Source organism: Nicotiana attenuata, unplaced genomic scaffold, assembly GCF_001879085.1.
Source record: "Nicotiana attenuata strain UT unplaced genomic scaffold, NIATTr2, whole genome shotgun sequence".
Taxonomy (NCBI): domain Eukaryota; kingdom Viridiplantae; phylum Streptophyta; class Magnoliopsida; order Solanales; family Solanaceae; genus Nicotiana; species Nicotiana attenuata.
This window is the reverse complement of record NW_017672908.1, coordinates 94,268-110,329: the sequence shown is the minus strand read 5'-3', so window position 1 is coordinate 110,329 and position 16,062 is coordinate 94,268. Positions and strand designations below refer to the sequence as shown.

Here is a 16,062-nt window from a genome sequence, read left to right as displayed (position 1 = left end):
AACTACTTACGTTCTAAAGACCAACGTACTCCTCCTACTATTGTATCTACTCGTTCTTGTCTGCTGCTTAGGCGTCCACTCTAAAGACATAAAATACAAAGTGGTATTGTCTATCCATTGTGATAACCCTTTCAAAGGCTTGCATTGTCTTAACAGATCTTATGTTCCAAATCAGAGCATTCATCATTAATTAATTGATTTGGAAAGTGTTCTCCTTGTTTGGACTCCTGGAACCTGAGTCCCAGTAGTGTCCCTTGCTTGTTTCTTTTTGCCTCTGCCAGCTGATTTGCCAGCCTCCATTTGCCTGGGAGAAATGTCCCCTTGTCTTGCTACATTGATAAAATTCTGAATTGTTGATTCAGCATCCATATCTTTCCCATTTGCCCCATGCCTTTGATCTTCACCTTCCTTATTGCTTTGGCTAATGATCTGATTCTGAGCATGCTTAGGAACCAGACTTTTGTTCACAATCTTAAACTACATATAAGACCTGTACCGGGCGCCGGAACCAAAATACAGGCCCGATACCAATACGTTCAAACCAATTTTCATTTCCAATTTCCTTAATTAATTCCAGAAAATAATTTCACACAAAAATTCATTTCTCGGGCTTGGGACCTCGGAATTCGATTCCGGGCATACGCCCGAGTCCCATATTTTCCTACGGACCCTCCAGAACCGTCAAATCATGGGTCCGGGTCCGTTTACCCAAAATGTTGACCGAAGTCAAATTTATTCATTTTAATATTAAAAATTAGCATTTTTTTCACAGAATTCATATTTAAGCTTTCCGGCTACGCGCCCGGACTGCACACGCAAATCGAGGCAACCCTAAATGAGATTTTCAAGGCCTCGGAAGCACGGAATGAGTAAGAAAACAGGTGATGACCCTTTGGGTCGTCACATTATATATATATATATATATATATATATATATATATATATATATTACTGGGTTCGGATGACAATTGTTAATTAGATCCGCCGGCAGGGCAAAGTGTTAGCCTGTTAGGTCATTTCTTTCGCCAACTATGTCAAATTACAAAGCCGTGTGGGCATGAGGCAAATTAGGAGGATTACGTGCCTCATTATTTTCGCTGGTTAGCTAACACCAAGAAACCAAGCTAATACGTGACCAAATGGATATAGCGCTAGCTAGCACTGTTATAATTTTCCAAGTCCATTTTCTGGTAAACAACAAATTAACAATAATATAAAGCTACTATAGTTTAAATATTTTCATTTCTAATTTCTCTTATAAATTCTTCGTTGATATAATTTATTATCATCTTTAGGAACTTCTTGTCACATGGAACTCTTCTTTTATCAACTTTAATTTATTCAAAGTAGTTTGTTATAAGATCCAAATTAGATACTATAGAACATGACTACTTAAAGTACTTAAAGAGATTGGAGATAATGCTTATAAATGTTAATTTCCAAATTATTTGTTGATCAAAGCACAGATTCTAAAATTTATTATATTAAATGTAAATATCAACTTAACATGCAGCATACCCTTAATTAAGCACATGCCAAAAGATGTGGGGAACGGTCAAGATTTTGAATCTCTTGATGCTGTAATCTGTTAGAGGATAAAGGTGGAAAAGGAAGGGAAATGACATTAAATTAAATTATATACATTAACGATGTAAAATGTTTTTAGATATAGTAGTTTAACTGGTTAGAATGAGCTGTTTACTGTACTTGTAGGACATGTTATAATGTACTCAGTACATATTGCATGTCATCTAAACTTGACAATAATAAAGTATAATGTCAAAATAAGATATAGTGTACAAAAGTTAAACTCAAAGTTATATTATTCCAAACTCTCCCAAGTTCTCTTGATCCTACACCACATAAAGGACAACGTCCATTAAACTCAACTTATATTATTTCAACTCTCATAAATTTTCCTTGAACCTACAAGAACACTAAATATAAAGGATAAATATTATTTAATAATTCATCTTAAAAGGAAGCCCATAATGAGTAGAAAGAGACCTTGCACCCATTATACTTTCTTTGCTTTCAATCAATTCCAAATTAAATGCACCCAATAGCAAATTACTCACCAACGACCAATGTCATTCACCCTTTAATTTAATTTTGCTTCTGCCCCATTAAAATTGACAAGAACTTGCCACAAAGGCGGAGTTATGATTTAAAATTTATGAATTTTAATGGGTAAAATTGAGGTTAATGAGCACCCGACTTTCCGGTGGGGAAAACGAAGCAAGGTCATAATTACATGGAATCGGAATCGAAGCTAGGGACCTCTAGTGCTGAGGCCCGAACGAAGCGCCTACCACTGGAGCCATCGAGATCATGCTCCCCCCCCCGCCCCCCACATCCCTACCCCAACCCCAGATCCGGTTCAAGTTTCAAGACCTCAGAAGAGCAGTATCAAATGGTTGCACACGACTAACAAAGGACCGTGATATCCGCGCTCAACCGGATATCACGGTGCAGATCTCAGCCCGTATAGGCAGCAGATCAGTGATTAACGAAAAAGAGGATCCTTACCTTTCTTAGTATTGTACTAGGGATGAAATTCTCCTACTATATAAAGGAGATAATTTTTACTCTATGGATACACTGTAACACGCATATCAAGGCAATATACATTTATTTTCTCTACTTCTAAAAGTTATTCAAAGTTCTTATTTCTGCTCATAGTTCTTCATAAGTGTTTAATTGGCTTCGAACCGAGGACAGAACAATCCTAAGATCAGACCCGAGCTCGGACCTAATGTCGCAACTGGTTTGGTTATTTATTCTATCTTCAATTCACTTATTTAACGTTATTGATCACTTGTATTGAATTAATCCACATATCCTTAAAATCGCGTATAAATTCATTTTCATCCATTTTTAAGGGTAGAGAAGCCTGTTATCATATCATAATTCATGTTAGTTACTAGGTTTGTCCTTAAATATTTATATATATTTAATGAATTTTCTAATATAAATATAAAGTCTAAGCAAAAACTATTAAATTTGTCCGAACTTGTAATTAGTACTCTAGCTCGCCTAGGGGTGTTCGTAGGTCGGTACGGTACGACATTTAGACATTTCGGTCCGGTATTTTCGGTATTCAGTTTCTTAAAATCTTATACCAATACCGTACCTAATTAAATTCGGTATGGTTCAGTTTTTCTCATTTCGGTTTCAGTTTATTCGGTTTGGTGACTTTGGTTTATTCAATTTGAATATTAACTGTGCATAGAGCCATAGACTCTAATATTATTAATTAAATTACTCAAAAATACAAAACTGAAAATGTTTGCTGACAAAAGTTTTGTCTAAAACCAGCAAATATCGACTTATAGAGAGAAAATTGTACATAAAAGAATAAATTTGATCATTCGAAATGTTTTGTTACTTATTTAGAGTTAATTGATGAACTTAGAGAATAAAGGAAAGTAAAATTTTTATATTTTTAACATTTATGTTATAATTGATAATATGTATTTTGTGTAATATAATATATATTTCGGTAAGGTATCGGTATTTCGGTATTTTATTTTAAAATAATAAACTAAAATACCAAAATACCGAATACCAAAATTTGGTTTAAAACATAAACCAAATACCAAAATTTTCGATTTCGGTACAATAATTTAATATTTACCAAATTATGCACGGTCCTAAGCTCGCCCCTAAGCAAAAACTAGTTGGAGTCTCAAAGTTTTGTGGCTGTTGTGCTACACAAGTATACTGGTCTGCCAATGAGCAGCAACTCTCATTCATTTGATCAGACCCTACACTATTTATTAGTACCACTTTGGTCCACTAATTTAAAATCTTTAGCTTATTGCCTGACAGATGGACTCCTATATCTGACACTTATATATATTGTATCTCTTTCCCCGCTGTAGTTTATGGTTGGCATTCAATTTTCTTAACAATGATGGAATCGCACTATTTAGTATTACAACATAGTGACTTTGATAGTAATATTTTTAGTCTCTCCTCACTCAAGAACCTTTATTGATTTTGTTAGACAAATGTTGCATCTAATGGATGTAGGTGTTTTCGAGTTGATCTTTGGCTTCTTTGTCTTATCTTATAAAAAGAAATTCAAGTCAGCTATTAGTTCGTAATTAATTTTTTTTTTAAAAACAAAAAACTAATAAATTTGTAGTTTTAAGCATATTGTCATGATATTTGTGCAGCATAAAAGTATGTCATTAACGATATTAAATGAAATATTAAAGTTAAGTTAGTTTTAAATATATAAGGTATTGTTTTTTGTTTTGTTTTGAAACGACTAACTAAAGTAATAATACATAAAATGCGACGACGGAGGGAATATAAGAATTTTTTTGGCATGCACAGATGCACTGATGCTACATATTGAGTTGATAAGAAAATGTTCCTTCAAAATATTACTAAAACATTACACCCTGTTTCCCATTATTGTTGATTATAATCAGTTTGGCTTTTATAAATCTAATTGAGTCGTCTGTTTTAAAAGGCAGAATTGGGACTCATCATGGGGCAGGACACTCGTAAAACGCCCTTGGGCTTATGTGTGGAGCTTAGTTCCATGAGACTTACGCCTCGGCTGTCGGAGCTTACGCCTCGGACACCCCCAAATAGATTATTTGTTATAAATTTGTGATTTTAATGTAATTTTTATAATTATTTTTTATTTTATATTATCTTGAAATTAGTAAAATTTAAATATCCGTGGGACTTACGCCCAATGTCTCAGGGCTTACGTCTCGCCTTGTCTGAGGTAAAACGTCTTGCCTCACGCCCCCGCGTTTTAAAACAATGGTCTATATTACAGTCTAAAACTAGACTGGGGATAATGCAATGTATTCCTTCTGTTGCAATTTATGTCTCAAATTTTGAGAGTCAAACTTTTAAATTTAATTTGACCGTAAGTTCAAATATAGAATCTTTATATTTTTTTAAATTAAATTTACAAATTTAGAAACTACTAAAAAAATACTATAAGTCACAATAATTAATACTCCTCCAATTTACAATAAGTGACATTTTATCTTTAGCACGCCCATTAAGCAAATACGAACTCCTAAAGAAAATAAAGATTTACTAAATTAGCCTTAATTAATTGTTATCTTGACACATTGGAATATGTAAATAAGGACAAATTTTGAAAAATAAAATTAATTCCTTCTAGATTATGTAAATGGACACTTATTTTGAACCAAAATAAAAAGATAAATTGACTTATTGTGGACCGGAGGGAGTAATTCAAAATATTTAAAAGACATATGAAGAAATCTTGGAAAGAAGAACTCGTTTGACTCTCGAAATTAGAACGGTGCATACTTGAACAATCATTCTAAAATAATAAGATGGAATATAAGTAAAAGCAAAAGAATAAATAAATATAAAACTTTCGACTATTCATTGCTCATTATATAATCATTGATTATCACATCCCATTATCTTTTCTTGGTAATATTTATACTAGACTATCTGAATATTCAGCTTGCATTTCCACGTACAAATTGAAAGAAAATTAAAATAAAAAAGAAAAGAAAAAGTAAACTAGCCCAATCAGACTTTCATTTTGTCCAAATATTTGAAATAGGATAGAACTTTTTTACTTCTGGTGATAAAAATAATGGTGGAGAATACACATTAATTCTTGAACTTCTTCGTGTCATCGAACAAGTTGAGAATTAAACTTAGCTTGTTGAATTTCTCCAAATTTCCTCAAGTTCTCTGGCAAAAGATCTTTGTCTGCCGACAACAATGGTGATGTGATCTTTCTTCTCGACCACCTTAACATGAGCACGAGGAATTCTTGACTGTACATTGTAGCTGCATTCCACCGGAATTAGCTCGTCGTCTTCGCCGTGGAACACCGTGACTTCGCATTTTAGCCTGTTCCTTACCATGTCTAAGTATCCTTCTATTTTTCCAGCAGTTCCACATATTATGTTGTGTAGTGTATGCCATGCTGCGTTGTGTGTGTGGCAGCAGAATCCCTCTATTAAATATGTCTTAATCCTGCATTCAATATTCCGTCAGATTCTACTAGCGAATTTAACTTCTATATACTAACAATGCAACCAACTTTTACATACGGATGGCAATAGGGGGCTGGGCGGGGCGGGGCAGGACGGGACAGGTGTTGTGCAGGTTGGAGCTTAACCTCCAAAATTTCAACTCACCCTGCCCCGCAATTTTTTTTTACACGTAAGTTGCTATAACAAGCATAGATAGATGCCTATGTAACATGGCAAGTGACATGTTAAGATAGGTAGAATTATATATATTGGTAGTGAAAAAATATTTTACATTGTCACTGTAAAAATATATTAAGTTTAAATTATTTACTATAATGATCTTTCCTAGATTTATGACAGAAGAAAAGAAATCAAATTGAATTCTATGAATTTGGGAATAGATACGCAAGTGTCTAATTTCTCAACAAGATTTGACTATTGAATGCATACGTTTCGTCCTTTTTAAGAGTTTGGTCTTTACCAAATTCAGGAATAGAGCGTTTGTACCACACAACTTTGTCACTGTTCTTTCAGAGTCCTTCTACGTTATTATTTGGAATGTATACAAATTGAGTAATTGAGATAATAATTAAGACATGCTGCTGCTAAACCAACCAAAATTAAATCTACCAGTAATTATGAAAAAGGAAAGGTTGGAGCAGTAGATGCAGTTGGTGGGTCGTTGTTTGAGTTAATAAAGAAAACCCTATTGTATAATTTTCTCTGGATCGTTGATGCACAAACATTTATTACAGCAATGGAAAACTACATGAAGAGCGCCGATTATTACTGTTCATATTCTTTAATGAAAATATTGAAGGCCCTTTAGTATTTCTTTGTTAGAATACTATCCTATTGATCAGGCCCTTATAGTTACGGGTTCGATAGAAACCAATAGCTTTGGACCAAACCATATATTTATATTGAAAAATTTATTAAATATGTATAAATAGTATATCTAGAACTCAGTAAGTAGAAAAAATTATGGTGCAGAACCCATAAATTAAAAATTCTTGCTTCACCTCTGGTATAACAACAACTACAAACGCAGTTTGATCCCATACATGAGGTCTGGGGAGGGTAGTGTGTGCCTACCTCATAGAGATAGAGAAGTTGTTTCTGATAGACCCTCGGCTCAAGGAGCCTCTGGTATATGTATACGAAAATCAATACGGTGAGGAAATTGGTACAAGAATAGATGTTACGTGGAAGAAAATAAAATATTTATCTCTCAATTTTTCCCCCATTGAGGACATATTTATGTATTAATTAAAGTCTGAAATGAATGTCCAGATAATAATGGGCCAATATATATGCATAGGTCTCTGCATACCTCAACCATAGACCTAAAATTACGACCTAACACAAAGCTACTTGGTGCGCCATGTGACTAACTTAAATGAGACGGATTGGAAAAACTCACCCTCCAATTGTAACACAGAAAAAAATTGTGAAGGATATATAGTCAAGGGAGTAGGGACTATGATAAATAAGTTTCTAGATTTTGGAACTTTGATTAGTGTAATCTCATTAGAAGGAGCACGCACCAAATAAATAAATTTGTTGGCCTTAATGATTCTTAGCTCAAGATGGAGCCTAAGAATATAGTTGAACTACGAGTATCATAGTTGGCAAACTGGTCCCTAGAACATTTAAGTACCAATTAATTTTCTCACACACTACTTAGGGTTCTAACTTCTAATACATGTTAGCTACGGGCTTAAAAATACTTAATTCTTGTGTGGTCCAAAATTATGCATACATTTGGTATGTTCATTTCCATGATTCTAAATTGATATACAATCAGACATCTCTATAACAGTATCTCTATATAACAACCATTCATTATAAAAGTTAAGTTTTTTCGGAACCGATTTCTATGTTATGTTATACTATAGTATGTTCTTTATAACAACACCTCACTATAGCAGCCAAAAAATATCAGAACGATCGAGGCTGTTATAGAGAGGTTTGACTGCATTACAAAATCAACCATTTCAGAAGCCACGGTAGTAAAATAAGTTATTTCGACATGTTAAATGACTTTTTTACAATATGAATTTGCCATGTATGCAAATGCAACTACTTAAACGTGAAACATTGCTAGGAATATGATCACTATATTCGCTTAGGCAAATTCAAACACGTATTCTAGTTGCTTTTGTTTCACCATCTATATGTTGGAAAATAAAGAGACCATATTTTGACCTCATATAAATGCATTTAAATACCATAGTAAAGTCATAGTTAATTGAGGTAGTTTGGACAATAAAACCTAATCAAAGTATAGAGGAGACAGGGCATAAAGTAGAACAAACCAAGAAGTAAATATGGGTAGGAAAATGTTTGCAAAACACACCTGTTTCTGGTAATAAGTTTGGTGAGAAACTCCCACAGACGATGATTTTTGCAGATGACAAGACAAATGGTTCTGCTTACGTGTTCATACCAACATGCTATAGACGAACCAAAGGCAATCGGTGGCCATACTCGCCTTGGCGCTACTCTTCTCATCATATATTGCGTTGCTTGTTCTCCCTTTGGTGCTGGAAAATATGGCTGTCATTTTTATCATAATAAATGTCATCACAAGGAAAAATAAAATAAAGTAGTTAACCTAAATAATCGTCAATTCAATCACTTCAACCAAAAATAGTCGGCAAATGTATAATATATGTATAAGTTGACTAGAAAAAGTAAACAGTGAATATGTCCGACTATTTATGTAAAGATCGATCCCATCTTTTTTTTTTTTTAATAATACTCTAATAATTAATTGGTCACATGTTGAAAACAGGTAGCTGCTTACCGGTGCAATTAAAGTGAGGGATTTGACTGAGCCAGGATACTTTACAGCTAATGCTAAAGCCAAAATACACCCCAAGGAATGTGCCACAATGTGGAAAGATTTCACTTTGTATGGCTCTAAAACTGATTTCTCAATCATGTCTAGATGTTCTCTTATGGTGTAAAGTGAATCATTTGGCTTTGGACTTCTTCCAAATCCTAGCAAATCCACTGCAAATAACCTATACTTTGATTTTGCTGCCTTTGAAAAGTTTGGAAATAATGTCTCTGTCCAAAATGCTGATGATGATATGAACCCATGAATGAAGATTACATCTTCTTGCACGTTCTCTGGCCATATTTTAAAAGTGTTAATTAAACTAAAAAAGAATAAGAAAATAAAGAAATTTAAGAAATAGAAGCTTTAAGCTTATTTTGTTATACCTTTGGCACCATCAACTCGGACAAAAAGTGAATCTTTGCTAGAAGATGACCAAGAATTACAAGTTTTACAATCACAATCCGACCATCTAGGATTAAGATCATGAGATTTTTGACCACCAATTTTTCCTTGAAGCATTTCCACAATGGTGGAATTAACAGTGAAAGTTGAACGTACACTTCCATTTTTTAACCTCTCACAAGACTGTTGTATAACAGCAGCATTGTCCAATTTACGTCGCTTGAGCTCATTGACTGTAGATTTCGACACTTCGGATACTAACGAAGGCCGAGTGTAAAGAGTGTCTGATATTTCTTCAAGATGCAGTTTGCTAGAAGAAGTCAGACAAACAATCTTTGATTCTCCTTGTTCAGACACCAAGATTGTACCACTGCTTGTTATAGCTTCTTTTGTTGAAGAACAATAACAAGGTTTCCACTCTGCTTCAATAATGAAATCAATCACTTTGTATGTGTAACAGAGAAGGAAATCAAGAATGTCGAGGATAGTGAAAACAAGGAAACTGATAGCTTCATTTAACACTTTCCCTGCTAGTATAAGGCTTGATCTGGCATTTTCCTTCAACGCGGCCATGAGTTTAATTTTAAGATTGTTGTTAGCCTGTGTTTTTACAATGGCGAGGCACCCAAAGTGCCAATGCCACTAAAATCTTGAGCTTGTTCTTCTTTTGTTCTTGGATTTTGATTATGTGTAAATGGCTAATGAAAAAGAAAAAAGACCAATGAGATTGAGTTCTTGACTTAGGGATTATTTGAGGAAAGCGTGTGAGAATGGCTTCTTGTTTTTTCTCAAAATTTGGTGGGAGAGAATAGGAAGATAGATAAATAAAGAGGCTGAGGATGTAGACACGTAATTACTGGTAACAGATCAATGAATTCATTGTTACATTAAAAACATTGCCCCCCGAGACTCTGAAAATAAGAAGAAAAGTTGGGTGGTGGTTGAACCTCTTAGTAAACTTTTATTATTTTTCCTCAACCCTTGTTTTACTCCATAGAATTTGGCTTCCTATTTATAGCTAAAAAATTGTTGAAACCCCAAAATTTTGGTTAAGTGAACGTACACCACCGATTGAAAAATGCAACCACTAAATTGGCATATATAACCACCTCTTCAAATCAAAAAATTAAAAAAGAAACAGGATTAATTCTTCTCTAATATAAATATACCTAAAAATATGTAATATTTGGAAAATATCTGTTGTTGGAATTTTGTTAGTTAGATTGAAGTAAACTGATTCTAGAAAATTTCATTCCCTTACATCTTGTTGGGATGGTTGTTAGGTATCGTTTTATAATGTATTGTACTGTATCGTTTGATGAATACAATATAGATTGTATTGTTTGTTGTTGTTTCATGATATCACGCACCAGCAATATGAAGAATAAACTTGCAATATTATAAAGAAAAATTATGATACGGGGTAAGTTTGTTATATAAAAAGGTAGGGTAAATAATAAAATAAAATTATTTAATAATAATGAAGGGTGAGATGAGAGAAAAAGACAAGATAATGGCTCAACCATACTAAATCGATCGTAACATAAAGTGACATATTTCGTTTACGTAATAATAAATTTAACGATACGATACAATAAAATTTAACTAATAATACGATACAATACAATATGCAATAACAACCACACAAGCTGTTAATTGTAATCCTCATTAACTTATGAGCTTCGCTTACCCATCAGAATACTCACCTTTAATCTAGGGGAAGCACCAAATCTTATGAAACTATCTTTTACACAGTTCATGAGCTAGAGAATGTAGCATAAATTTTTTTTGCTATACACGAAAGAGATGATTTGACCCTACCTTTTTTTTAAATTGTAACAGTAAGATTTAATGTAGCCAATTACATATAACGTGCATAAGATTTTGCGTATCTTAAATTCTAGAAAGTTTCAGGTATAACAAAATTAATTAGCTCTTAATAAACTATTTACTATTCAGATTTCAGAAATAAGGTCCCCGAAGTGGCTAGTCAAGAGATGAAGTTTGAACCTTACTTGCAAAAAGAAATAATAAATAAATGAATTAGTTATTTAACTCATTTTTATTTTTTGCAAAACTGAAAACAAAGATATATTATTCAGTGGAGAATATTCCAGCCGACGCTTCGACTAAGCTTCCACGTTATATTACTATGGAAGCATAGCTGTTTTGGTGGATTAGGTGTTTTTGCAGGCTCCTTCATTTAGCTTTAATGGAGATGCAGTGTTCTCTTTAATATTTCAACTGATTCTGCTTCTGCTTTTATGTGACAACTATGAACCCGTTTGGCTTAGCTGATTTAGAGTAGCTGATAAGCATTAGGTGCTGAAAAGCAATTTTAAGTGTTGAAACTAATCTAAAAATAAGCAGTTACGTGTTTGGATAAAAGTCCTGAAATTAATACTATGCAGCTAAAGAACTAGGTATACGAAGAGTTTTGTTTTAAAAAGAAGTATTTTAGGGATAGAATAGTAAATATTTTGGTCAAACTTAAAGTGCTTATAAGCTGAAATTTGATAAGTTGGAGGATACCAACTTATGGCTTTTGGCTTATTTTTGGCTTATAAGCACTTAACTTATAAGCACTTTTAGTTTTACCAAACGCGTAGATAAGCTAAAAAGTGCTTAAAAGCCAGTTTGACCAGCTTATAAGCTTAGCCAAACACCCTCTATATGTATTTTTTTAAGAGAAATTTTCATAAAGCACTATCTTTTGGTAGTAATTAGCCATCTATAGATACCATTTGCTATATTACGGATTATAGATACCTTTTGTGTGGTTATAAGATGTATTTGATGTATTTAAGCTATTGTATTCATGAATACAGTAGCAAAAATAGGCGTGAATCAGGGAAGTCCAGCTAATCAGTTATTGTATTCGACTGTATTCATGGAGTGAAACATGGGATTATAGCTGGACAGATTATTGTATTCAACTGTATTCGACTGTATTCACAGCGTGAAATAGGGGATTACATTGTTTTTAAAACGGAAAGTGAATCAATTAGCATAATAGACTCCTAATATAACTCAACAAACTCAATTATAACACAAAAATTTTGTATTTTCAGTTATAAAAAAGATTCTCAACAGAAAAATACCCCAAAAACATAGCAATCTTTAGAGAAATTATATAATACACCTGAATACATAAATTATATTAATTAAAAAAACATATGAATATATTCATGGCATATAGCGAGACAGTGAATAATGAAATACATATAATACAGCGGGATATATTGAAATACAATGAAAAAAAGACAGTGAATACAATGAAATACATGGAATACAACGAGATACATTGAATTAGAATGAAAAAAAAGACAATGAATACAATGAAATACATGAAAATACATTGAAATATATTAACAGAAAATCAAGTTGCTCAGCCCCAAACTCCGTCGTCTTTGTTCAAGAACAAACCCTAATTTCCGGCGAATCCGGCGTTCACCCGAAGCCGGTAGTGAAAACACGACCCAATGGAGATTGTGGAGAGTGTGAGGATCTGTATGGCAAAGGCTCTTGATTAGGCTACTGCTGATGGAATCCACAGGGCTACCTCGTTTTTCAATGAAATCCACAGGGCTACCTCGTTTTTCCGTTTCTTGATTTTGAACCAAATTCGTTTGGAGAGATCACTGTTGCGAGAGATCAATTTCCAACTTTTTTTCGTTTCTTGATTTTGAACCAAATTCAATTTCGTTTTCCGATCAGAATCAATATCTGTTTTTTCCCTTTAATGCATACACATTGTTGAGAGAGAGGAGATAACCATGGAGAAATACTGGCGTTGAGAGAGAGGGTGGAGAAAAATCTGAAAGAATGAGAGAGAAAAATAATACAAAGAGTATTTTATGGCTTAAGAGTAGGAGGTAACCATAAATAGATATTTGGCTATAAAAATCAAAAGGGTATTTATTTAAAATAAATAAGATATCAACCTTTGCTATAGGAGGTAAAAATTCCTTTTTTTAAAGCAAAAGCCCACCTTTGTGGATGTTGGGGTTTAGGCGAGGACCCATATATTATCAAAAATAACTAATACACGAAGGAAGACATAGACCATAGCGTCCAAAGCCGGATGAGGACTGATATAAATCATCCCTAAGAACACTTGGAACCAGACGACCTACCTATTTCTATTTTTTTTGCTTCAACTTATTAAGTTAGTCGAAACACGATATATACATACATACATACATACATACATACATACATACATACATACATACATACATACATACATATCTATCTATCTATATCTATATCTATATCTATATCTATATCTATATTATTATAAAAGCATGAATACAATGTCGGTTTACAAAAATAACCTTATGATATTAAGCATAATAACTCATAATAAAAGGACATAACCGGAATTCTAGATATTAGCCTTATAATCCTATTAGTTTTAGGACATAATACTACATGTTAGGAATCCTACATGATTACCTTTAGGAATCCTATTAGTATAATTACTTTCGGACTGTTTAATTCATATAAAATTAAACAAGTAAATATCTTTAGTCATACAATCATATTACTCTTAATATAATTTCATGTGCGGATAAAATTGTAACATTGAAAACATTTACTAATTAATACTAATTCGCATAGGGTTCATATACAAAACAAGATTTCTACCATTGTTATGTTCCATAGTCATATATAAATTTCACGTGGACTAGAATAGATAATTTCCACCGCCGTCTCATACTACCCTATGTAAAGGAGTGTGTTTGCTCAAAAATTATCACATATCTTATGAGTATAAAATAATATAAATAAATCACGGGAAAATTATAGATATCGTAATAATCCATTGGACCAAGCGAAGAACATGAAAATAAGTACTCAAGGTTAGGGGGAGAAACATTAAAAGCCTTTATTGATAATATTGGTTTGGCCTGCCTCTCCATGAAGAGGTTCAGAGCCTTACAATGGTGTTTTCACTCCCCATAAGATGGGTATGTTTTTCTCTTCTCTCTCTCTCTCTTGTCATTAGTGGTGAAGAAGCAGCCCCCTTTCTAGGGCTTCCACTCTTAGTATTTATAGATGTGAGCTTCGTGAGCTGGCAATAAATGGTCGTGGCCACGCTGAGGTTCCGTCCCCATGGGGGAATGAATGGGCCGTGCCCTCGTAGATTAAATCGGACAAGAGTCGAATCCTCTTATGAATAAGTGGCCATACCACTTATTAATTATGGATTAGCTCAAGACGAAATTAACTCCGTTAATTACCGTGAGGTCAGATTCTGACCCATACAGTTAGTCCCTCCGCTTATTGAGGTCGTGTTTCGGCCGAGCTCGATGAGCGGATTTCATCGATTGTGATTTGAAAAAACTCGAATAAGGGGGTCGACTTATTGACGGCAGCGGCCTTAGCCGTTTACGCGTTGGAGATGGCCGTAGCCTTTCATATATTGGAGAGCCTTTCATACATTAAAGATGGCCGTAGCCTTTCATATAAAGGGGATGGCCGTAGCCTTTCATATATTGGAGATGGCCGTAGCCTTTCATATAATGGCGATGGCCGTAGCCTTTCATATATTGGAGATGGCCGTAGCCCTTCATATAATGGCGATGGCCGTAGCCTTTCATATATTGGAGATGGCTGTAGCCCTTCATATAATGACGATGGCCGTAGCCTTTCATATTTTGGAGATGGCCGTGGAGAATGAGTATGCGCCGGGTACATATTTGGTCATGTCCAGAATTTTGAAGGCGTACGGCACATTCTTTCAGCGTTCGCAGGCCGTTGCGATTATTCTGACGGCGGGACGTTGGCGGATGGCTGAGAAGCCGCTTCGTGGAGCTTGTCATAATGACGCATGCTTCGGCAGAACCGAACCATTTTACGGTTGGTCGTGCAGTTAATGATGGCTATTGGGTTTCGCGAAAGCCATTTATGTTGCCTATAAAGGTGGGTTGAGGCATTCATTTCTCATATCTTCATTGTTCATCTGAGAGAGATTCTGAGGAAACTTTTTCGTTCTGCTAATTCATCTTCTCCTTTCTTTCCTTTGATTGTGATAACCTTTGTCTTGCCCACCGAATTCTATCCCTTTCTCTTTAGTAGATCAACAATGGCAGGCAGTTCTTCCCACGATGCTCTTCCGATAGATTTTTCGGTAGTTGAAGGGCCACCTCCGGCAATGGGAGGTGCAGAACAGATAGAGACCGGAGAAGTTCCGTCGGTTGACGAGGTAGTTCCTCGGCCCGGAGGTCTGGCGATTGATTTCACTGTCGACGGTGGAGAGGATCCGGTGGATGAAGCCCCGTTAATGGGGGAGATTGAGATGGCCCGATTACGGGAACAGGGGGTCATCCCCACCCATGCAGACATCGTTCTCGCTAGAAGCGAGGAGAGGGTCCACACCGACCGTAGGGGATACTGCGTTTTTTACGCCTATCCTTTCAGGTTGGGGTTAAAGATCCCCTTCCCAATGCTGGTGGTGGATTTCTGCCGTTATTACGGGGTGTGCCCGGGTCAGCTCACTCCTTCCCTCTACAAATTGTTGGCAATGTTCATCAAGTACGCGGAATTGGCCCGTAGGGAGGTCACGCTGCAGCATGTGCTTAGTCTCTACGCTCCCCAGAGAGTCCGTGGCACCATGATTCAGGCGTGCCCTCGTGGGTCGAGGGGCCTGGTCATGAGATTGGATGACGAGGTCGACCCTCGCCCTTTCGAGCACTTCTTTTATATCAGGACCAAGCATCTGGTGGCGGACGCTACTGGGTTCCCAGAGGTTTGGAACCATGCACGTAAGTCTTAGTGTTGTAATCCTTTCTTCCCTCTTATTGATTGTTG

At 35.1% G+C, this 16,062-nt stretch overlaps 1 protein-coding gene across 1 annotated transcript; it reads right to left on the bottom strand.

The window, feature by feature from the left end:
- Window positions 1–5,364: 5,364 nt before the first annotated feature.
- On the bottom strand, window positions 5,365–10,255 carry LOC109214897 (probable lysophospholipase BODYGUARD 3). Its single transcript, XM_019378860.1, has 4 exons — window positions 9,228–10,255; window positions 8,806–9,134; window positions 8,356–8,555; window positions 5,365–5,997 (listed from the first exon to the last, which is right to left on the bottom strand). Exons 1-4 carry the CDS (start codon window positions 9,817–9,819, stop codon window positions 5,673–5,675), a joined length of 1,446 nt encoding a protein of 481 aa, XP_019234405.1. The 5' UTR covers window positions 9,820–10,255; the 3' UTR covers window positions 5,365–5,672.
- Window positions 10,256–16,062: the final 5,807 nt, after the last annotated feature.

What these genes read in the sequence shown, in the direction of transcription:
- LOC109214897 (XM_019378860.1), bottom strand. Translation starts at nt 9,819, where the DNA reads ATGGCCGCGTTGAAGGAAAATGCCAGATCAAGCCTTATACTAGCAGGG. An exon ending in CCGAGTTGATGGTGCCAAAG is followed by an intron (nt 9,135 to 9,227) that starts GTATAACAAAAT and finishes AAATATGGCCAG; the next exon opens with AGAACGTGCAAGAAGATGTA. An exon ending in AAACTTATTACCAGAAACAG is followed by an intron (nt 5,998 to 8,355) that starts GTGTGTTTTGCA and finishes TATTGAATGCAG; the next exon opens with GATTAAGACATATTTAATAG.